The sequence below is a fragment of the Barbus barbus genome, assembly GCF_936440315.1.
Source record: "Barbus barbus genome assembly, chromosome: 36".
NCBI classification, from domain to species: Eukaryota; Metazoa; Chordata; class Actinopteri; order Cypriniformes; family Cyprinidae; genus Barbus; species Barbus barbus.
In genome coordinates this window covers 11,445,289-11,470,107 of record NC_136714.1, presented here as the reverse complement: position 1 = coordinate 11,470,107, position 24,819 = coordinate 11,445,289, and the positions used below count along the sequence as shown (strand labels likewise).

The following is a 24,819-nucleotide window of genomic DNA, read 5'->3' as shown; positions in this document are numbered from 1 at the left end:
ATTAACGGTCTGGTTTCTACAACTTTCACTTGGGAGCAAAAATCTGCCTTTAAACTAAAAAAAAAATAAAGATTTGAAATTTATCAGTATCGATTGATATGAAAAATGTTAGTGATCATTTTTTTTTGCCTATATCGCCCAGCCCTTTTTAGTCAAGTCACCTTTATTTATATAGCGCTTTTTACAATGTATATTGTGTCAAAGCAACTGCACAATATCAAAAAAGGAAAATAGTGTGACAATAATGTAAAATGAAAAGATTAAAAAAAAAGATTTTTAGTTAAAGGCATTTCATTATTGAATTCAGTGATGTCATCATCCAGCTCAGTTCAGTTCAAATAGTGTCTTTGCAATCAGGTCGACGATATCGCAGGAAATGAAGTGTCCCCAACTAAGCAAGCCAGAGGCGACAGGCTCTTTTAGGTCTAAAAAAGTAAAGAAAAGAAACATGCATGGATGAATTGTTCACAATAAGATCTACAACATGCATTTAGATAAGAGATATGGTGACTTTTCATTTTTATATTGACTTTAACCCTTTAACGCTTAAATGGGCAATATAAAAATTCACCATATCTCTTTGATCGAGAGATATCAGAGATAAGCTTGCTCCTATAATTTTCATAATTTAAGGTTGTTTCTATAAATATAATTTTCTGAGCTTCAACCAGAGTTTTTTCAAACACTATTTAACTGTCCTCTCAGATGTCTCTGTTCTATTACTGAGAGCGCTTATTTTTTATTAAATTAAGTGGTACAGTTGATTATACAGTATATTTCAAAAGGAATGCTTACTTTTTCTTTCATGTTGTACATTATCATTATGCTTTTAGCACACAAAATGTTTGTTTTATAGCATGTTTTAATTTTCTTTCTTTTTGCAACCTTAACATAAACTATCAGCTTATCAAATGTATAAGTTGTCATTGTAAAAGAGCAGCATTAAGGTTTCCTATCATGTTCCACAGAAGAAAAACAACAACAATGGCATATGGGTTTAGAAAGCATAAGTAAATAACGCGACTGAGTTTTCATTTTTGGGTGAACTATTCTTATAATCTTGCTTGCTTACAACCCAAAACCCCTGAGGATTAATCAGAGCTCTCAATTACCAAAAAATCTGTCATCACATCAGCTCAGATGAAATCCACAGGCAGAGAGAGAAAATGATTGCTGGAGAGGTGACAACAGCATGTAATAATGCAAAGTAAACCCAGTGTTTAAGAGGGAGATGAGTAAACAATCCCATTTTCATGACAAAGGGGTGAAGCAGATGTGACTCACACACGAGGCGCCATTCCAGGCGAAGGCTCACTCATCAAGTGCTCGATCTCTCATGTCTACGGCATACCCTGCGAGGAATTTGGGGTTCTTTTTGCAAAAAGCCCGTTCTGCAGTAAAGACAAGCTCCCTGATGACTTGATGGTGTCATAAATTAATAGAATAGCATAGACTCTGACTGAGACACGGCTATTTCACCAGTCGACAGGAAACTACACAACAAATAAACCAGAGGAGAGGAGAGAAGAGCAGAGGATGAAGCTCTCAATTTTTTAAATAGATGTTCTCATAAAACTCCTAGAAAAAAAAAACTATTAGCAAATGAGACAACTGTTGACATACAAAGAAGAGCTATAAAAGGAATGTGGATAGCATACTGTATCTCAGATCATTTGGTCTAGATGAATCACGTTTGAGTTCCAATTAAAATCTCTGACTTCTGAGTAATCAAGAAAAATGTCTCCAATTGCTCCCTGCTTCTTATGTATGGAAGCAATTGAGATATTAATTAGGATGCATTTTTGATTTCCTGCAGGTTAAAGGGAAAAAAAAAAGACAAAGAAGAGAAATAAGACCAGGTTTATTATAGATAACTAAAACCATAAAAAACACTTCCGTTACATACTAAGAATGAATATATCTAAATAAAATAAAATATTTAAAAAACCTACAACTTATTATCAGCATTATTTCTCATTTTCATTTACTTTAACTTGATTTACTAAAATAACTAAAACTACAAAAAAAATAAAACACACTTAAAAAACTAAAAACAATAAAATAAGTTACAAATACACAATAAAATCACAAAAAAATTAAAATTAAAATTAAAACAAAACATAAAAATAAATTCTAAATTATTTTAGGGTCTCTTAACTAGTTGTTTATTAGCATGCATATTATTAGAATATTAGCCATTTATTAGTAGTAATTAATCACATATTAATGCCTTATTCTACATCCCTAATCCTACCCAATACCTAAATTTAACAACTACCTTACTAACTCTTTACTAACTATTAATAAGCAGAAAATTTGGAATTTATTGAGGGAAAAGTTGTAGTTAATAGTGAATAAGTGTTCCCAATTCTAAAGTGTTACCAAAACTTACAATAATATTGAATAAAATAACACTGAATGAGACATGGACCGTGTTGGGAAGATTACTTTGGAAATGTAATAGGTTACAGATTACAAGTTACCCTATTTAAAATGTATTAAGTATAGTGTAACTATTTCAATTACTTTATTACAGTAATGTAACTGATTACATTAGACTACTCTTTTATTACTACTTTTATTACAAAATTTTTGTTTTCAGCTGTTAATCATTTTTAAACATTTAAAGCAGACAGGGTTAACCTTACAGTAGTACTCAATACTGATTACTGTCAGACTTTCAAAATCTTTCATCACTTGAATTAAGATTATTATTTAAAAAATAATCATAATTTTAAAGCACAGCCACCACAAAATCAATCTTTAGCACCTCCTTTTATTTTAAGATAATTCTAAAGTTAAATACAGATTTAAAATCATAAGATATAGTTTATAGCTATTATTCTGTTTTTGAAATCAAATCTTTGCAGCTATGACAGGAAACACTGATATCTAACAATGCTTTGGAAAAAGTTAAGCATATGCACAAACTCAAATAGGAAATTAAACAGTTATCGAATAAGCATGTGTCCTATTCTGTGTCCTAAACCCCTGAAACATTGCTATCTCATATTTTAGAGCAGTCAATGCAATTTGGGAAAGAAATCAAAATCTGTATGAAACTTTTCAGATGTAACCCCCTTTGTAATCATTAATATTTTTATAAGTAACTGTAATTTAATTACACATTTTTTCTCAGTAACTGTAACAGATTACAGTGACATTTATTTTGTAATTAAATTGCGTAATTACATTACATGTAACTACACCCCAACACTGGACATAGATGAGGTGTCATCCTACATGACAAAGAGAAGAAAAAAATAGATGAGAAGAGACAAAGAAATGAGGAAAGGGATGAAAAGTGACCTAAAAGAAACAAAGAGAGAAGGAAGAGAAGGGAGGTTGGAGGAGGAGATGAGAAGCAGTTAGTTAGTCACAAGACCCCAAGTGAGCTGAAGGTTTCTCCTTCTGTTTTTTTCCCAGAGCGCAGCCAAGAGACTCTCAAACTCGGCTGAAGTGTCTGCTGGAGCTCACTGCAAGGGAGAGGAGGAATCATGAATCAGCCTGTCAGTCAGAGGAATAAAAGGAAAATCGAGTGATAGGGAAAAGAGTGGATGAAGAAGTGTGTGCAGGTGCCCGGCGGCGGAGCTCCAGGCCTGCTGAATTAGTTTAATTAGGTATGTGCTCCTGGCTGTCCTTTTTCAGCTCTGCTGCACACGTATTCCCTCTGCAGACTCCACGCCTTCAATCCCCTAATTTTTCTCCCTCTCCGGGCCGCCCTCTCTGTCTCCTCCCTCCTCTAATCTAATCAGAATTCCTCTTCACTCTCCATTCCTCTCACAATAGCTCCATCATGGGCCAAATGGGGATTGTAGGGGGGAAACATTGCAGAGCGTGTTCGATTATATCCGGCTGGTTAACTAGTAAATATGTCTGGGAGAACACAATCAATTTGCCGTTGTCAATGTCTGGCAGAGCAGCTTGATGGTATACAATGTAAAGACAGCGCAATCGTTCGTTAGCTTTACTGTACTAAATCATTTTATAACCAGCTGGACAGTGTGAACTCAACAAATCAGTGAACCGTAAAATGTAATGGATCATCATGAGGTTTATTCTTTGGATGAAGTGGCTGCGGGTTCTTAAACTAAAACGTGAGACCAAAGAGCTATAGAGTGTGAATGGCCTACTTATACGTATTTCGCTCCGAATATTAAGCAGTGGTAGGAAAAAGCATCTTCAAAATATATAAAAAATCAACATCACCTTCAAGCATGATCATTATCACCTACAGCAACACATCCAACTTTAGGTTTCACATCTAATTACGTGTACCTTTCGTGAGGTCTATCATCAAATATGTTCGCATTTTGACCTATAATATATAGTCCACAGAGAGTGTTTGCTCACCAACTCCAACACTTAATGCTTGCATTACCTGTATCTGGGAAAAATGTCTCAGTCCCATTTAAGAAGTGTAAATGGTTCACTCATAGCTAATCGCAGCAATCTGTGATTGAACCACTTAAAAGGATTAAACTGAGGAATGAAAAGGTTCTCTCTTTTCACCTCGCTTTTTCATGTGTTACTTACAAATCAGAAAAAAATAGTCATACATGAATAAAAACAAAAATACAAAATGAATAAAGTATAAATAGGAAATAAATTAAATAAAAGGTATAAATAAGGTATAAAAAAACTAAAACGAATTCAGATACACATTTCATGTAGGCTAGATATCAATGAGAACAATATATCAAACTAAGTCAGAGCCATTGCCTTCGATCTGACAGGCTGAGTCCGACATATAGCTCAATACCGCTAATCCCAGTTTGTGGTCCTTTCCTGATCCCAGTTCTCCTCTCTTTTATCTCTCTCCTATCTCCTGTAACTACTTACAGTCTATCATAACTCTTAAATTAAACTTTTATTTGAAATGTTATCAAACAAAATATCAGTGGCACTTGCAAACAAATAGTACTGCTAGACTTTTTCTCAAAACTAACTTTTACTTTTTTTTTTGCAATTCACTTAGGAATCATTTGTTACATAAAGTCAGATCACCTCAGGTCCACACAAAGAAGGTCTATAAAATATTCAGAGAAAGCCAACCATTAACGTCACCATTCACATAAATATCTAGCTGTTCACAGATTATAATTATGATGATTAAACTTATATTATTATATATTATAATTTTCTTTTTAGCTCTGAATGTGTCCGGGAGGTATGCCAGAAAAAGCTTTATCTCTGCAAGTTCAACTGTGCATTTCAGCAGTACAAAGATGAAAATGTGTGTGCGTGAGTAAGCGAGGAAACAAGAGAGGTGTGGAAATGGTAGAGAAAGCGAACAACAGAGTGTGTGTAGGTTACAGATGTGAGTATTTCAGAGTGAGTGAAAACTTTGTATGCGTGAGTGTGTGTAACGATGTGTGTTACCAAGTATGACTCTCCTGGAAGTATTCTCGAATGTATTCATATGAGTATTTGGCGAGATGAGCGGCAGTTTGAGTGCCGAAATGGTGAAACAAAATGGATAAATGCATATAGTGATTCAAAACAAAATCATATTCCTTCATTCCGGCTTTCAGAAAGAGACGAGCCATCATAAATAAAAACAATTTAGAGTGGACCAAGATGACCCAGTATCCATCATCGTGCATGCATACTTTCCCATATATTTGAAACAACAAAATGTTTTTTATAAGATTATAAAAAAAACATATCCCTCGTTCATCCATCTCTCTCCATTAGTAAATGTTAAATGCCTTGTGTCAATCTGCCTGAACTGATAAAGATAAAACTAACTTCACCGCATATCTACCTGCAATGTGCATCAAACCATCAGAAAAAAAGCCCAACCCCAGCAGAAAGAGCATCACTCTGCAGATCAATTTTTTCCATCGTGGCATAAATGGCCTTGTAGGCTTTGACTGACTGTCTCTGAGCTTCAGTAGAACGTCACATACTCCATCGGCTTCAAAATCAACAGCCACTGCAGGGAAAAAAGCAGAATGCGAGCAGCTATTACTTGAGGTGCCACAGGGCACACTACTGAGCCAGTCGCTGTTCTGAACCGCACCGCAAGAACACAAAACAGCTTTGACCCTTCTTAATCTCTGCCTTTCTCTTTAGTTTTGTTCTGACCCGTGGAAATTTTGAGACGGCTGGGACACATTCAGGTAGAGTTAATCAGATCTATAAGAACAGTGTCATCACTCAGATGAGTGGGCCCTGCCAGCCACCAGTAGCCTCCGGGGACACTATCCCATAACTTACCAAAATCACTCTAAAGTTTGCAGCAACAGTGCGGGGATTACTCGTTAGTTACTTATGTAAACTCGGCCTCTATGCAGCAGTGAGGGACAAAGGAGCAAGGTGGCACACAGTGTGGAGCTGTGCACGTTGCAGAACGAGCCTGCAGCGGAGAACTGCAGCTGTCAAGCAGGAGCTCTACCATGCATCCGTGACTGATTACCAAGGAGCCGCTACATCACACGTTCATGAGATGCTGGCCTCTGCAAGATGTGCAGACAAACTGTTGGGGAACAACAAATTTGTCCATTTTTGTCTTGTTTGAGTCACTGTGAACTGCAGTTAAGCCTGAGGCCCAATGTGTTTTTGGCTCTCCTGCTGAGATTTTAATTTGTTTAGCTAAAATGCTAAATCACGACTTGCGTGCTTTAGGTTACTAATTAATAATAGGGAACCTCTGCTGCATTAGGAATGAATTTTTACACTCCTCTAGAGAATAAAATATCCGGCTGCACGGCTAATAAACAGAATATGTCTCGTAGTGTCTCCTTCAGTTTAATTAGGTCACTTTTTGTCATATGGCTGAATGAATCGTGCCATTTCAGCAGTGGACACAGAACTAATACGATCAGGGCTTTTGCTAATTGGAGCACTGAAAGTCACATGGCCGTGGTCTGGAAGCATGCACGCTGACAAATCACTGGCAATCACGCTAACAAAGGGAAGCCATTTTGCATATATCATCATCAGATTTAACACAACAAAGAAGATGGATGCGGGACTGGAGCCGACAGCGTGGCATTTATCGAAGAGCACAACATACAACAACCCATGCTACATGCCTAGATTGGGCTGCAAATTAGCAGAAACGAGTAGGAGGGGTGGAGGTGATGGCAGTGTGCTTAGGCCAACCGGTGTAGCTCACACCAGGCAGAAGGCGACAAGAAACCACCTCCGGATCTGTGCGGATCTCTCCCCTAGGGCTCAGCCATGCTAGCACAGCGGCAATGAGGACAAATGAGTGTGTTGCGGTGCTGACATCAAACTGGCATGGGGACGAGGGAACCATGTGATGGCTTGCCGAAGTGTGGCCTGGAGATGGGCCAGTCATCGCTGGCACAGCGGAGGGCCGCTGCTCCTCTCCGCCTCTGCGCCATGATGGATGGGCGGGCAGACAGCTGTTTAACATCACAAGATTTACAGCCCTCCCGTAGCAGCCGTCAGTCCAACCCCTATCATCCTGAAGTAAATCTCCTGTCTCCTGCCTCTCAGAGAGGAGCGTGAACTGAGGAGCCACTCGAGCAATCGGCTGTTAATCACCTGACCTCTATTGTTCTGCCAAAACCGAGGCCAGGCCAACCCCTATCGCACTCCTCCTTCTCCTCTTTCACTTTCACTCACTTCTCTCCCCTCCCTCCTCTGCCCAGGGATGTGTAAAGCTACATATATTCAAAAATCGACTGGTTGGAGGGTTGCCTGAATGACTAGTTGACTAATCAATGTTAAGGAAGCCCTGTATAATTAGGCTTTTTGGGATTCTCCAGACACGAGTTGAATATTTCTTATGGGGCATTATCATAAGACACATTCTTGAATTCAAACATGCTGGGGTTTCCAGGCACATCCTAAAAATCTTATGCTGGGATACTTAAAGTCAGCATGAATTGGAAATAAATGCATGTTGCTTATCTTATTGGGAATGATATATCCATGCATGTGTTTAATTTGAGCTCGTAATTTTTTATCAATTTCATAACTTGATCTTCTGTTAAAACGACAGACTTCTTTCTGGTCATGTATGCCACTCTTTAATCATCAAGTCAGCTTAAACCCTGTAACTTTCCTACAATCAACTGCAAGCTCACATTCACATCTGCCTCCATACAATCAACCAATGATAGATTGAACCAAGTTCTCGCCCTTTTTCAATAATCCATTTCACTCTAATGTACATCACAATACAGAACGAAAGATCTGTCGCTACTTCAGTTTCATCGACAGTTTCAAGACTTGACACAGTGACCAAAGACCTGCATGTTGCTCTAAATAGGATGGATTTAAAGACTCTGTTTCAAAAAGTACTGCTGCTAAAAATATCAAACGTCTAGATAAACTAGTCGACCAAGTAAACTAGTGACCCCATTCCTATTCCTGATTCCCTTTCCTTTTACTATCTCTATTTTTCCCCTCCATCTCTCCGTTGCTTTGTAATCCATGTCCTTTGTGCGCTGCTGGGAGGTCACTGGGCATGAGGAGGTGGATCAGCAGTGGCTGTGAATGCCGCAGTGTAAAGTTACATGCTCCGGAGGCTTGCACAAGCTCACGCTGGATAACACTTCCGCCCTGATGGAATTGCAGACAAACACACGCAAATGTTTTTTTTTAATCACAAAGGGTAATTTCCATTGAGTTCTTTCATTATTATTACAGCAAGCTAATGCTATTTTCTATCCCCTAACCCAACTTAAATTATATTTGATCATTTAGAAGTAGTGATTTAATTAGCACGCTGTGCTTTACAGTAGCTGCTACACAATTTGCACTGTAAGACCCTATTTAGAAAGGTCTGTTTTTAAATTCACTCCCTCTAAAACACTGGCACTACATCCTTACACATGCAGACAGACATCTTTGAAAATTTGCAAGACACCATATAACCCCTATTTTGCTGTCTATGTTAAGCTTTCCAATAAAATAAAGTTTTGCACAAACACCTAAATAAACCCCTCAGTTAAATAAATGTAATTGTTTCATTGTCCTAGAAATGCCTCAAAGCTATGTACAAAGACTGATGTATTTTTAGGATTAGAATTTATTTTAAAACATTGATGTCTGATATTGATATTTTTTTCAAAAATAAGATATTTTTGCAGTCACCATGGCATGATTCCACAAAGAGAGCAGACGGTTTGATTGTGTGCATACAGTGACTTTGGAATTATGGAGGACATTCTGGCACAAACCAGGCCTTAACATCAAAAATACACAGAATATGCAAAACCAATGGAAAACTACGGAAACCTGACCCGGTTAAAGCCATCTGCTATGCAACTATGCAAATGCAGTGTAAACAGAGCACGACCATGGTGGGGAAATAAACTGGAGGGCAGGTCATGTGACCTTGCACTTCATTTATGAGACAACAGGAATGCTAGGTCGCACATAGAGCGAAGCATTTACTCTGCTCGCATCTGCCCACCCCTCCTCCTACTCGCTCTGGCATCTGGCACCTTCTCCTACTCTGTAATGCCAGGTAATTACCTACCCTATCTGTTGCTGCTTACCCATTCTACCTACTCTCAAAACATTAAGGAAAACAGTGGACTCCTTTAATTATCTGCTTTCTGCATCACTCTGGAACACGTCCAAGTCTATCCCCCTGGACCGCCTCAAAATAAATCAGGGATTCATACCAAAACCAGCCACGCTTGTGTCCATAGCGCAGCATTATAGTATGTGCTGTAGGCTGCACTACTTATGTTGAATACTGCGGTTCAAGCAACACAATGTAATCTGCAGCTTCAAAGGCTGTCTGGGCAACTAGCGAGTCTGACCTGGACCTCTTCTAATGATAAGTCCCTAAGCTGCCTTAATCACTGGTTTCACACCATTGCGAACGTGTGCAGTGTTTGAATGCTTCTCAATGACCTAAGGTCCATTGACAATTCATTTGGGTTAGCAAGTAAAGTTCATCCGATGCCAATGAGCGAAATGGAAAGGAGGGTACAAAATAAAAAAAATCACTTCCCTGGAGGTGGAAACAGACACGAGGATCTCGACGGTGACCTTTTACCCAACTTATCATCATCCAGAGAAGTGATCCCTAGTGTTTTTTTTTCCTCTTGCTTTGGCTGGCATGGGGACTGAGTCACACGTCAGCATGGATTAAAAATTGCCCGGTACTCCAGGCCGTGTGTTGCCTTAAGAGAGACCGTGTGTTTGCGCATGTGGACGAACTGTGCATGCGTGACCTTGGACCTTGATAGAGCGAGCATGACGTGTGAACACTGTGTGGCCATGTGCGTGCATATGTGTGCATCTAGTAGCTACTATGCCATTCCAGCACCTATACCCGTTCTCCACACTCTCCTTGGTATCACAATTTGCTTCAGCCTGGAAAAAAAAAAAAGTACATACGCTGTGTATGTCTGAACAAAGTCTGGGCTGATTTCTAGACCCCCTAGTGACTTAAGAGACACAACCAATTAGCTATGAGCTCACACAGACACAGTCATGTGACCCAGCTCAGCACAAGGGCCTTTCCTTGACGCCATTCCTTCATCATCAACATTGCAGAACACAGGACAAATAAGTGAGCTCCACCAGACAGAGGGGCAGCTCCTCCGGAGGACTAGGCATGCAGCCTTCTTCCCAGACATCAGTGAAATGCTCTGAAGCTGTGGATGCTGGCCTCCCTTAGGGTGGATCATTCCTTCACCCTCCACAGCATCAATAGACGGCCGTCTGCACTGAAAGGGAGACTGTACATGTATTGCACATCAAGGATCTGTCCATGCAAGAAGCGCTGAAAAGCGAGACAGCCAAATAGCAGGAGTCTGGCGAGTGAGTGAGTCAGAAAGCAAAAGGAAACAAGGCCTGATTCTTTGTGTAGCTCTTTTTAGTATGTGTTCCTGTGACTGCAATGGGATGGATCTGTGTCACATGTTATCAGGAAGTAATGATAGCCTGCAGCTACATTATAAAGATTAAAAGAAAGACTTTCAATGTAGCCAATATGCTAAGGAGATGTCATAGAGCTGTATAATTATGTACAAAAAAAGAATAATAATAAATAGGTTAAGGTTCGACTGTTCCACAGACATTACAATTCTGCACGATATTGTGCTTCATGTTTTAAGAGATAACCAAAGCTGGCTAAAATGGCTATTATAAAAATGGCACATTATGTTGTCTTAATAATAAATACACTTAAACACTTAAATAACACTTAAAATACTAAGAAGTGAATTTAGGCATGACAACATTAAATACAGAGCTAAAAATGGACATTCATTTTAAGAAAAGATTACATTTTCACAAAATTTTTCACTAAAGACAGCCTTATTAAATTGGTAGTGTTTTTAAAGACAGCTAATTAAAGAAATATAAAAATTAAAGCAATATAAAAGTGGGTTAAATGCATTCGCAATTTAATTACCATGTTACTACTATTGGACATCTAGGCTATCAGCCAATACTGATAAATTAAAAAAATAAAAAAATAAATATATATATACACACACTCACACACACACACATAGGGCTGTGCGATATATCAAACGTGATAATCATGCGCATCTCGTCAGAAAAGCCGGTTCTGTGATAAGAATTAAATCCTGCTTAGGTGATGGAGATTTACTGCTAATCATGGAACCGGCTTATATAATCGCACAGCCCTATATATACATACATAAATACACACACACACACACACACACACACACCTAGTATGGTACTAACATTTTGTGCAGCCCTACTCTCAAAGATATTGTAATTGTAGTTAAAAATACTAACAAAATAAACAAAATAATTTAATTAAAATTATATAATTTAATTGAATAATTTAATAAATTAAATCAATATACAAATAGGGGTTAAGTGTATTCACAATTTAATTACAATGTAATATATATATATTTATTATTATATATTTTTTTTCCTTTCATTCATCAAGACTACTATTGAACATATAGGTCTATCAGCCTGCATCCCTATTCTCAAAGATATTGTAATTGTTATTGTTATACTCTATTCTCAAACAAATCAGTATACAATTTAGTGGAATCAAGAAAACAATATATCAACACCTACAACAATTTGTGATTGGTTACAATAGCAAATTGCTGCAAAATGAATATATATATAAATGAATATATATATATATATATATATATATATATATATATATATATATGTGCACAATAGATGTGTAGAATGCTGTAATTGACACTTCACCACAGCAGCCGTAATGATAATCTTAATTAAAAATTATGCAGTCATAATGTATCATACTGCATGTTTTCCTTTTGTTTTGTGCTCATCTCACATTAATAATTAAATAAAAGTATAGATCATCATGCAGCTAGTAAGCCTAATTCACACCCAGCATGAGCATAACAATGGAAGACCTCGTGAGGAAATGTTATGATGAACTACCATCATGCTAATTGCAAAATGCTTTAAAAAGTAATTAATTAAGCAGCGCGCAAACAATCTGACAACTTGTCAGTTACCCAACACTGGGTCACTGTGTGCGCTGCATTGGGCAAAATTCAATCCTAACACGGCTAAATGTGGCATTCCCTTCCAAACAGTTCTTCATACACAGACGCCAAAGGACAGCACAGAAGGACGAAAAATAAAAAAACAGCTTGCTCACAAACCAGCCGGTCAACCTTCGTGTGTACAGACAGGGGAGGAAAAAAAAGAAAGGAAGACCACCTGTCCATCAGGAAAGCCACCAGCTTTCCTTCCTCCCCCTTCTTTCTCGGTATCTCTGAGCCCAATGACAGCCAGCGATACTCCTTATCAGCTGGTGAGATGAGATTTAGTTCCAGGCCTAACACTCATAGGAGGCTATTGATAATGCTGGTCCCCCCTTCTACTCTCCTCTCATTTTCCTGAAGTGGGACCTGCCTCAGCTCGCCGAATCCAAACCGCAACCATGACAGCAACTGCAAAACTGATTTTGAATCAGTGTAACGGGGCGACGTACCGTGTTCCAGCAATGGATGAATACGATGAGCCATGCAAAACCCAGATGCGCACCCTGGCAGTGGGCATCCCCTTAGTAAAATCCCCTCTTTTTCTCACTGCTACCTGGAAGGAAAGCTAGGTCAAGCTCCTGGTGATGGGCTGTGATGTTGTTTTGACATCCTTGCTGCTGCATAGCTGAATGAATAATCTATGGTGCTTGAAAACAGAAGGCATTTGATTTTTTTTTTTTTATTATTATTATAGGACGATTTTAAAAATGCTCATGAAACTTTCATGGTTTATAGGTACAAAGCTGGAAACGGCACAAAGCAGCTACCATTTTCAAAGCAGTGTTTTTCCATTATTGAACCATATCCCCATGGCTAGGAATCATTTAATGGTTTTCATTCACAGAGCAAAACCATCTGCATCTTTGTGTCCATATTTTTATAGCCTCGTAAATGGTTGCATATAACTGTCGAACTAATCTATTATGCTGACAGACAGCAACTATTATGTGATATTGATCACTCAAGCCTTTCAATAACGGCAGTGCCAATTTGATCAAGAGTTTGTCTAGAGTGTGTCTCGGTTGTAAACTTTAGGAACATAAGTCTAAATATGGCCTACATTTATCAAGACTCAATTTGACTGATTCACCTAAGCAGTTACAACGCAAGGGACTCATATTCAATTAGTGGTGTTAATCATATACTAATATTAAACAGTGAATTGAATTACATCCATGATGTATTGTCATCCACAACCAGTGCTACTGGATTTTCACACACCAGAGCCCAGAAAGATATATCCGACACCAGCTCACAATCGAGTTATCCTCAGTTATTCAGCCCTGGCTGCCCTGCCACAGAACAGTTGGTGATAGAGCTAATAGAGGGTTGCAACATGGCAATGGCAGAAAAAGACAACAGATGTTCAAGAGGGCGATACAAAAAGGATTAAAACACAGTGTTTTGGTGGCTTCGCTTTTTAGATGTGCTGGCATCCATTAAAGTTGACCAATGTATAGGAGGCTATAGAATTAGCGCAGGCAAAAAAAATCTAAATTTGATCGTCATATATTCACCCTCCAAAACCTTTACAGATTTCTTTCAGTGTAAAAATCAAAGAATGATGAAAATGGCGGCAAATAATTAATTATTATTTACAATAAGGTTCCATTTGTTAACATTAATTAACGAACTAACGATGAAAAATACTTGTTTAAAAGCATTTATTAATCTTAGGTAGTTTTAATTTTAACATCTCCTAATGCATTATTAAAATCAAAAATTGTATCTGTTATTATTATTTAATGGACCTGTCTAACATCAACAAACGATGAACAGTTGTATTTATATTAACTAATATCAACAAAAAATAATAGTGTAATGAATGTACTGTATTGCTCATTGTTAGTTAATACTAATGTTAACTAATAGAACCTTATTGTAAAGTGTTACAGTATTATAAAATAGACATTATAATATATGTATGATTGCTTGTGTTAGGAACAGACCACAATTTAACCTAAAATCTATTAAATATGTACTACATAAAGTGCTTTTTTTTTATCTTTTCGATTAATCTGTTGATCCAGTTCACAAAACTAGCCTGAATGACTTGTTCACAAATCAGACTGATCTGCTACTCAATTTCAATTCACTGTTGGAGAGGATTATCACTGAAAAACAACTGACATTTCAATCTGTTCATCAGTGAAACTCTATTTTATGATTGCATTATTATAATCACTTTCATACTTTTCTGGTCATTTCAAGCCATTTGTTAAGCTTAATATCTTCAGTCATGATCCACTGTCATTATTTGGAGAAAAGAGACCAGGAAATCCCTAAATATGCCTTTCTACAACAGAAAGAAAATCATTAGGGTTTGGAACAACACCAGAGCAAATAATGACATTACTTGAGTTGCCTGGGAACAATTTTAATGTGACTTACGCCATAAAAATATTATGTGATGAACAGGACTCCCTGAACTCGAAAATGACAATGCATAAAAGAGCTGAACCTTCTCAAAACATTCGATATGGCCAGAAACACTCTCACAGGCCTTGGCTGTCAATTCAAGTCATCCAAAAAAAATATTCCGACCATATGTTTACATGTAACCCGTCCTTTGTGAACTTGTTAAAAGGGTCAGATGGACATACCCTCTGAAAATTCGTTCAACGAAAACAAACATTTTATCAACAACCCATTCGGAGGACAACACAACCGCTTATCCAAACAAAAGGTTGTTTTATTCCCACGGTTTTTCCATTTCTCTCTCCCGTGCATAAGAGAGCCGCACATGGCATGACTCGAATGGGGGCAAATCAATACACACAGCGCCCGTTAGTAACGTTACGCTGGCACGCAGGTGTTCAAAACCATCACCAATGAGGTATATAAAAAGCCACACTTCCGATGGCTTATCAATAACACAGAACGGACAACATCTTCGCTTATGAGTCAACACCATCCATTTACTTCCCCAGCCCCGCGCATCACCTGCATTTCTGAAAACACAATCTCATGACAAAGGCATCTGCAGAGAGACACAGAAGTGCTATTACCTGGGTTTGTGGCTGAAAGTGAGCGCGCTTTATCCCCACTTCTCACTGTCAATTGTTCGTTTGTCTTTTGTACAGTCCAGAGACGCGAAATGCGGCGTTTGCCCTCCCCTCTCACTGCCGTACAGTCGACGGCTGTGTGAGCGCATGAAGCCGCTCCACCTGCATGCAACGCCACAGCAGTTCTGCCGCTCTATGCGCGGTCTCCCGGTGGCGGCTATGGGAGCGAAATGAGGGCGCGGTCAGTGGAACACCTCACCAATCATCCCGCGAGCGCTTCGCCTTCCAGCCTCACCGACGACACGATGACTGCGGCACCGCTGTCTCAATGTCACTTACTTTATCAAAATCTGGACCACCGACTATGTCCAGTAACTGCGTCGCATGCGTCCCCCTACTGTCCCTTAATCCGTTTAAACCAGGGGTTCCCAATCTTTAAGGTCTGCCGAAACGCTAAAATATTTACTTTAAACATCCTCTGGAATTTCAAGAACGTTTCTTATTGCTCATTAAATATTATAAATAATAATCAAAGTAAAGTCTTAGTTTTTGTATGAATTTATTTATCGTTTACATTATTTGGTTTAATGATCCATTTAAACACTTTTATTGCACTGCTGCTCTATGAAATAGCTTAGCGACTTGATTCTGATTGGTCATTCTGAGGTTTCAAGTCAAATAAAAAAAAATCAAATAAACTTCGTCCATGACAAAACAGTAATGTATTTGTTTGTTTGTTTGTGTATACATTTTCCTGGTTGAATGAACATCACTATGCAGTTACATTAAGAACCTCTAGGGTGTTTAGTTGACAAATTCCTGTACTTTATTACATGGAATAGCCTACTTCATTTTGATTGGTCGCGGATTTTAAGTCAAATATTTATAAATCATCGTTGTCCATGGCAGCATTGTATTAGGCCTACAGCTGTCAACTATTTTGTCTCTTCTTTACCACAAAGATAAATTAATTTCAGCTCAAGGCAATATTTAATGTGTATATTATTATTATTATTATCATTATTTATAGCTTTCAAGGCAATTTGCATTTTCGAGGCAGTGCATCATATTTTGCAATACTGAAAGGCTGAATGTAAATTGTATAACTTGTTTTATTTGATATATTGTAATTAACCTGCAGTTATGAACATTATGAGCCTCTAGGGTGTTTAGAGCTTTTTATAAAGAAGCTTACATATTTCTGTACTTTCATAATGTACTGAATTCAGTAAAGGACTTGCTTCATGACAGTTGATGAAGCACCTTCTTTAGACATGCAGGTGTGTATATAAATGAATTCCTGGATATACAACATCTGCCTTTTGGCATTGTTCTACGACCATGTTCTTTGATGCCGTAACAACAACCGCAAATGCACTCTGGTGTTTTTTGTTTTTGTTTTTTATATGTGTGTGTGTGTGTGTGTGTGTGTGTGTGTGTGTGTGTGTGTGTGTGTGTGTGTGTGTTAAAAAAAATGTAACCAGGAACATAATTCTTGCTATATAGCACTTGCTCTTGAAATGAGCCACCTGGTTTCAAATCTTACAGCTCCTCAGCTCTCATAGCCTCATGGGATAGCAAAATGTTCATTGTTTACACACTTAAGTATCTCAGCAGATACAGTAGGTAATCTGGGTTTTTTGTTCGCATGCTATTTATTGGGAACCATGTATTCAGGCATCGTACTCGATTGACATAGCCTAAGGCTTTTTACATACTATTTGGTATAGAAGAACACGTATGTAGACACTGAGTTAAATTTAAGGTAAGGTCAATTTAAGGTAACCAAACCATATTACAACTGTGAGTAATAGACTGACGTAAGCTTTAGCAGTGTTTCATTGAGAACCAGTGTTAATTTCTGTTGTCATTAAATATTGTAAGTATGAGTGTGTCACTAGGGAAATCGCGTTTGGTCTCGTACTGTATCGTGTATCTTGTCAGTGTGTGCACTTGCTTGGCCATTTGTAGTTGATAAACAGGAAAGTGGGTCCAGCTGAATTGAAATGATCATTTGTTAGATTGGTAAAATAAAGGTTATTATACCGCGGCAGCGGTCGCGGCAGTCGTCGTGTGAAGCCCTCTTAGTGTGAAGACCAAAGAGTGTAAAGACCATCGACTCTACCGTGCGACTCCACCGGGCAGGGACACCGGCAAGGGATAGTAGTAGCTTTTTATTTAATTTTTTCATTGATATGTTTATTATTGTAATGTTGTTGTTATATGCATGTGTTAATTTTATTTAATTTCTTTATTTTCTTAAATATGTGGGTAGATAGTATTTATAGAGTTGTAACTTTTTAGTTTTAGTTACTTTTTCTTATTTGTAAGTCGCTTTGGACAAAAGCGTCTGCTAAATGACAAAAGTAAAGTAAGTAAAGTAAATAAATGTTCTGGGGGTCAAGTGAGACACTGAGCACAGATTGTTTACCATATAATTTTACCACAGAATTTAATTACAAAGAGGTAAAATGCGTAATGATCTTTGCTTCAAAGGAATTTTTAAATGCCAACGCGTATAGATTCATGTACTTGATTATACATTAGCTAATGCTGCGGGCTGATTTATAAGTTAAACATTTCCAATGTTTTCTTTTTTGCTGTTATTTCATCCTCAAGTCATACAATATTAGGTGTGTATAATCTTTAAATGCATTAATGTTTAACAGATGACTTTACATTTTCAAGCTTTGTGTAATGAGCCAAATATTCAAACAACAGCTAGCATGATTAATGGTATCTCTGGTAATTCCCCCATGTATTACCCTCAGCTAATAACCTTAAGCACAAAGCTTGGACCTCAGTTGTCTGCTGAGCCAAGATTTTAACAAAACTGTTTCACAGCTTCTCAATGTTTGATAAAAAAAAAAAAAATACTTTGTCTGCTGAATTAAAGTCATGTGGTGTGACCAACAAGGGGGGGGGGGGGGCATAAAACAGGAAATTATATCGTAGACAGGGCTGTGTGTCAAGGTCAATAAATCAAAAAATTTATAACATACATGGGACAGTGCGTATGCGCTGATTTGTGACTGCATGTTTTGAGTTTGAGCTCCGTCAAGACTATTTTATACACTATCATTTTCGTTTCTATAACGTGTGAATATATTCACTATAGCATTCTAAAACAAAACCAATCAGAGCGCCTTCTTATCACTAGTTTTATTTTTATTTCTCGAGTCTGCTATTAGCTTATAGCCCGTTAGCATCGGCAGCGTGGCTGCCGCTAATCTCGCTTAAATTGCTAATACTCTATTCACACACATTACCATTGTTTCACTGTTACTTGCTTAAATGGCGGATTTGTGTCTACCTTTGAGTGCAGGTGAGGACACGTTCGAGCTGCATTCGGTGCAGCTGGAGCTGGAAGCCGTGGAGAAGCAGATCCGCGACCTGGTGGAGAAGCAGGCCCAGCTGAGAGAGCGGAGAGCCGCGCTGGAAACATCCCGGGCTGATGCGCACAAGTCCGGGGTAAGTATACAGCCCGCTGCTAACACTCCCACCACCTCTACTCCGTGTGTTTCTCTGCACAGACCCTGTGCACCCAGGACGCGATCTTCCCAGATGTCCTTCACTCCGGTGCCGGGACGCCACGGACCCTGGGTGTACCATTAGCGGAAGACGCGAGCCAAGCCCCGGGCGACGACCTCTCCCCCTCCGCCGCCTCCGGTCTTCGAGATCTCCACCCGGAACTGCTTCGCTCCCCTCCGTGAGATGGAACGCAACGCTGTGATCGTCGGAGACTCCATCGTCCGGCACGTCCGTGCTACGTTAGCTGAAGGTAAAGTGCACACTCACTGTTTCCCTGATGCTCGTGTTCTCGATGTTTCTGCACAGATACCCGCGATCCTGAATGGCGATGAGAGCATTGGTGCTGTCGTGCTGCACGAGGGGGTTAATGACACCAAGCTGCGGCAGACGGAGACACTGAAGAGGGACTTCAGGAGCCTGATCGAGACAGTATGCAGCACATCGCCCGCGACGATGATCATCGTGTCAGGACTGCTTCACACGTATCGACAAGGAAGCGAAAGGTTCAGTAGACTGTTTGCTTTTAACAAATGGTTATTGTCATGGTGTAAAGAACAGAAACTGCTCTTTGTTAATAATTGTAATATTTTCTGGGAGCGTCCTAGGCTTTTCCGTGCTGATGGCCTGCACCCCAGCAGATTCGGAGCGGAACTCCTGTCGGACAACATCTCCAGGATGGTACACTCCATCTGACTAGTAAGCCAATTCTCAAATAATTGCTATGATGACTTTTGTTCTACCCACTTAAATGATAGAAGTACTTGCGTTGTCCAATCTATACAGACTGTGTCTGTTCCCCGAATAGTGAGGTCAAAATATAAATTTAATGCAGGATCTAGAAAAAATCTGATCATGATTAAACCAGAAAAACGCAAAATAAATGAACAAAACCAATTTTTAAAGCTTGGGCTCCTAAATATTAGATCACTCGCACCCAAAACAGTTATTGTAAATGAAATGATCACAGATAATAATTTTGATGTACTCTGCCTGACTGAAACCTGACTGAAACCAAATGAATATTTTGGTCTAAATGAGTCTACTCCACCAAGCTACTGTTATAAACATGAGCCCCGTCAGACTGGTCGTGGCGGCGGTGTGGCAACAATATATAGTGATATATAGTGTTACTCAGAAAACAGGATACAGGAGGTTTAACTCATTCGAAATACTTCTGCTTAATGTTACACTGTTAGATATGCAAAAGAAATCTCTCCTATCTCTTGCTCTGGCTACTGTGTATATACCGCCAGGGCCATATACAGATTTCCTAAAAGAATTTGCAGATTTCCTCTCAGATCTATTAGTTAATGTTGATAAAGTGCTAATTGTCGGAGATTTTAACATTCACGTTGATAATACAAATGATGCGTTAGGACTTGCGTTTACTGACCTAATAAACTCTTTTGGAGTCAAGCAAAACGTCACTGGGCCCACTCATCGTTTTAATCGTACGCTAGATTTAATTGTATCGCATGGAATTGATCTTACGGATATAGATATCGTACCTCAAAGTGATGATATTATTGATCATTTCAAAAAACAGATTCACAAATAACCTGCCTGATTTATCTCAGCTGCTCTGTGTACCCATAAATACACATGAACTAGACGAAATGACTAGCAACATGGGCACTATCAGTTGTTGCCCCCCTCAAATTGAAAAAGGTTAGAGAAAAACATACTGTGCCATGGTACAGTTATATCCATTCTCTCAAGAAAGAAACTAGTAATCTTGAGCGCAAATGGAGAAAAACTAACTTGGACGTTTTTAGAATTGCGTGGAAAAACAGTATGTCCAGCTATAGACAGGCTCTAAAAGCTGCCAGGGCAGAGCATATCCGCAAACTCGTAGATAATAACCAAAACAATCCAAGGATTTTATTTAGCACAGTGGCTAGATTAACAAATAAACAGACGCCACCGATCTAAATATTCCCTCACAGTTTAATAGTAACAACTTTATGAATTTCTTTACTGATAAAATAGATAACATCAGAAATACAATATCAAATGTAGATTCTACTGCGTCTAGTATTTCAGCTTCATTCATCGCACCCAAAGAAAAACTGCAGTGCTTTACAACTATAGGACAGGAAGAGCTAAATAAACTTATCAGTGCATCTAAACCAACATGTTTATTAGATCCTGTACCCACTAAACTACTGAAAGAGTTGTTACCTGTAGCAGAAGAACCGCTTCTCAAAATTATTAACGTCCCAAAACCATTCAAGCTGGCGTTTATTAAGCCTCTTATTAAGAACCACAACTAGATTTTAATGAACTGGCAAATTACAGACCCATTTCAAATCTTCCGTTTATGTCTAAAATTTTAGAAAAAGTTGTGTCTGCTCAATTGTGCTCCTTCTTGCAAAAAATAATTTCCTCCTATTAAATTCAGATAAGAAAGAGATATTACTTATTGGACCAGAAAACAGTACACAGAATCTCTTGGATTACAATTTGCAACTAGACGGATGTACTGTCACGTCCTCTAAAGTAAAAAATCTAGGTGTTATATTAGACAGCAACATGTCTTTTGAAAATCATATTTCCCATGTTACAAAAACAGCATTCTTCCATCTTAGAAACATTGCCAAGCTTCGAAACATGCCACCTGTTTCTGATGCAGAAAAGCTAGTTCATGCATTCATGACCTCTAGACTGGACTATTGTAATGCACTGCTAGGTGGTTGTCCTGCATCTTCAATAAACAAGCTACAGATAGTCCAAAATGCAGCAGCTAGAGTTCTTACCAGGTCAAGAAAATATGATCATATTACCCCAATTTTACAGTCTCTGCACTGGCTACCTATTAAGTTCTGTATCATTTACTAAATATTATTACTTGCCTACAAGGCCCTAAATGGTTTAGCACCTGCGTACCTAACTCGTCTTCTACCACGCTACAATCCAACCCGTTCCCTAAGGTCGCAAAACTCTGGACTTTTGGTAGTTCCTAGGATAGCAAAGTCCACTAAAGGAGGTAGAGCTTTTTTACATTTGGCTCCCAAACTCTGGAATAGCCTTCCTGATAACGTTCGGGGTTCAGACACACTCTCTATGTTTAAATCTAGATTAAAGACACATCTCTTTAGCCAATCATTCACATAATGCATCTTATATTCTTGTACTGCAGTTATATCTGATCAAATGTCATTTATTATTATTCTTTAGCTTGGGTTGAACAAATAATTTTTGCTTAGATGGAACAGCAGCTACGCTAATTATGTCTCTATTTGTTTCTCTGTTTCTGTCACGGGATTAACATCCCATGGTAACTAGGAATGACAGAAGCTTCAGTCTGGATCCAACCCTTAAATGATCTGAGATGACCGAACACCTGAGAAAAGATAATGCCAACCCCTCAGAGGACTTTGGAGGATGCCAACGCTCAGACAACAAAAAATTACCAAATTTTGGCATAAGTTAAACATATTAAGGTTCTGCAATACAGTATATAAATATATTGCGGAAACTTAATTTCCTGTAGAGCTGCTTTGCAAAGATTTGTATCGTAAAAAGCGCTATATAAATAAACTTGAATTAAATTGAATTAAAAAAAAAAATATGACAAAATTTGAACTTTTTTTTTTTACCTTTTTATTATAATAATTAAAAAATAAAAATTCTTGTAAGGTAAAAAAATTTAAAAAATTCAAAAATGAATTAATAAAAAAGTAAAATACTTGAAAAAATATGTGTGTGTGTGTTTGTGTGTGTGTATATATATATATATATATATATATATATATATATATATATATATATACTGTATATATTCAAGTATTATACTTTTTTATTTTTATTATCTTACAAGCAGTTATATTTAAATTAGCATTAATAATAAACACCAAATTACATAACTTTAAATTTAATTAATAAAATATCAATAATTACAATGATAATTGTTGTAAAAAATGAAAATGCTAAAAATTATTGTACAATTTACAATAAAAATTGTAAGAATAAAAAAAAATTATAAAGTGAAATACTTGAATATAAAATAATAAAAATTCTAATAAAAAATACAAAATAAGCAGTTACATGTCATGTAGTGTGACTCCCCAAAAATATACTGACAATTATGAATTAATAATATTGAATAGAATAAAGTGATAATTGTTGTAAAATAATTAAAACTGTTAGATAGGTATCAAAGCTTTTAAAAACTTTCCATTCAAAAGTGCATTCCTGATCAGATAGCAATCCAATCTGTCAAGGCAAATGGCATGACTAAAGTTAAAGAGGCCTTTTCCAAGCAAAAAGTGAATGCTTTTCATTTAACATTCCTGTCTCATTTCTGAAAACGCCTGTGAGCTTTTGAGCATTCCAACAAGTGCCTCGAAATGACTGGGGAGGGGGGCTCTCTATCTTACAACAGCAGAGGGAAACCCAACCTCTCCAAACTGTGCCTTGGCTTTGGCCGCTTACCTTACCCACTTAGGAAAAGCGTCTAGACTGGCTTCATTCCCCAACCGTCCTTCCTCATCTGTATTGAGCTGTGGCATCATTGAATGATTTGCAATTATTATTATTGTAGAACTTTCCTTTACTCCTGTATAAAGCCGTTTATTGCATTCTTTCGCTTCTCATGCACTACTTTGAACTTGGAGAGCCATTATGCATGAGAGGCTCCATCAAAGGAAAACATGCAAATGGTTGAGGATTTTGTGGATGTGGTTAAGCAGAGCGTGCGAGTGTGTGCGCGCGTGCGTGAGTTTTCTGAGGCTGGCGAAGGTAATGATAGTGTGTCAGAATAGCCGCATTGTCACTGTAACTCGTGTTAAACGATCGCAGGGGTTTAAAACCTGGAACGTGTGGACATGGAGACCTTGAAGCCTCTTCGAGCCCAGAGAGCACAGCTGCATGGGAGACATATTAATGCAGAGTGACAAGGACATGGGACATAGACTAGCCTATCTGTCTCACTCTCTCCCCCTATCTGTTTCTCTCCATAATGTGTGGTTTCAGGAATAGCCACACTAACAGAAGGACTGCATGATGGGGACCTTGGAATGTAATCATGTCATTACCGTGTGAGTGAAGTATGAAATGGTAAGAGAGCAGGTGAAGATTGACTGGCCTGATATGGCGATTGCTTTAGGGGGGTGACTGATCACGTAAGCGTCACCGTAACAGGCTTTCTGCCTCTTTGTCCCTATTGTGCCCTCTTTATTTTTAACATAAGCATTCTCTTTCTCACTCTCAGTCTCTCTCAAACACACACTTCGTCTTTCTGAGTTGCATCTCTCAGACACACGCAAGCCACAACACAGATTTTGAAAAGCGGCCAATTTTTCTTTGTGCAGTCACTAGCGTTTCCCCAGGGTTGGCTGTGAATTAACTCAACACAATTGGGAGATTAAAACACATAAGAGCCTGCATTTAACCACTTCTGCTCTCAGAGCGAGGCAGGATGCCAGTGAACAGGCTCTTGTGCTGGGTTTAGATTTGGGTCATCAGCTCGGTGTGGTCTTATCTAAATGCACCGCGGCGATAGTGCAGCAGAGGAGCCCGGGGCCTTCCGACTCATTATTCAGCAGTTCATATCAGTTTATTAGTGCCCGCGCAATTATGCCGCAAATCGCGCCTCTTGATTTAGTGTGGTAAATACTTATAAATAAATCACAGCCCATCTGTCATCTTAACTGGATGTCAAATAGGCAAGAACGCAGTAGCACATTTTTCATTATGTGAATTTACAGTAATAAGATCAGTTGTGTTTGTTTCAGGTGGTGCTGTGTTTTACGGCACAGATCTAATCGCATGATACTTGTGCGTGTCTGGGTTGTGCAAAATTCACAACTAAATAATTA

General features: G+C 38.3%; 1 protein-coding gene across 1 annotated transcript; it reads left to right on the top strand.

The window, feature by feature from the left end:
* Positions 1-18,763: 18,763 nt before the first annotated feature.
* Positions 18,764-22,558, top strand: LOC306855615 (uncharacterized protein; the record flags this gene model as incomplete). The annotated part of the gene is made up of 3 exons (XM_079394386.1): positions 18,764-18,940; positions 19,307-19,696; positions 22,286-22,558. The coding sequence occupies 2 exons, from the start codon at positions 18,764-18,766 to the stop codon at positions 19,691-19,693; spliced, it is 564 nt and encodes a 187-aa protein (XP_079250512.1). The 3' UTR covers positions 19,694-19,696; positions 22,286-22,558.
* Positions 22,559-24,819: the final 2,261 nt, after the last annotated feature.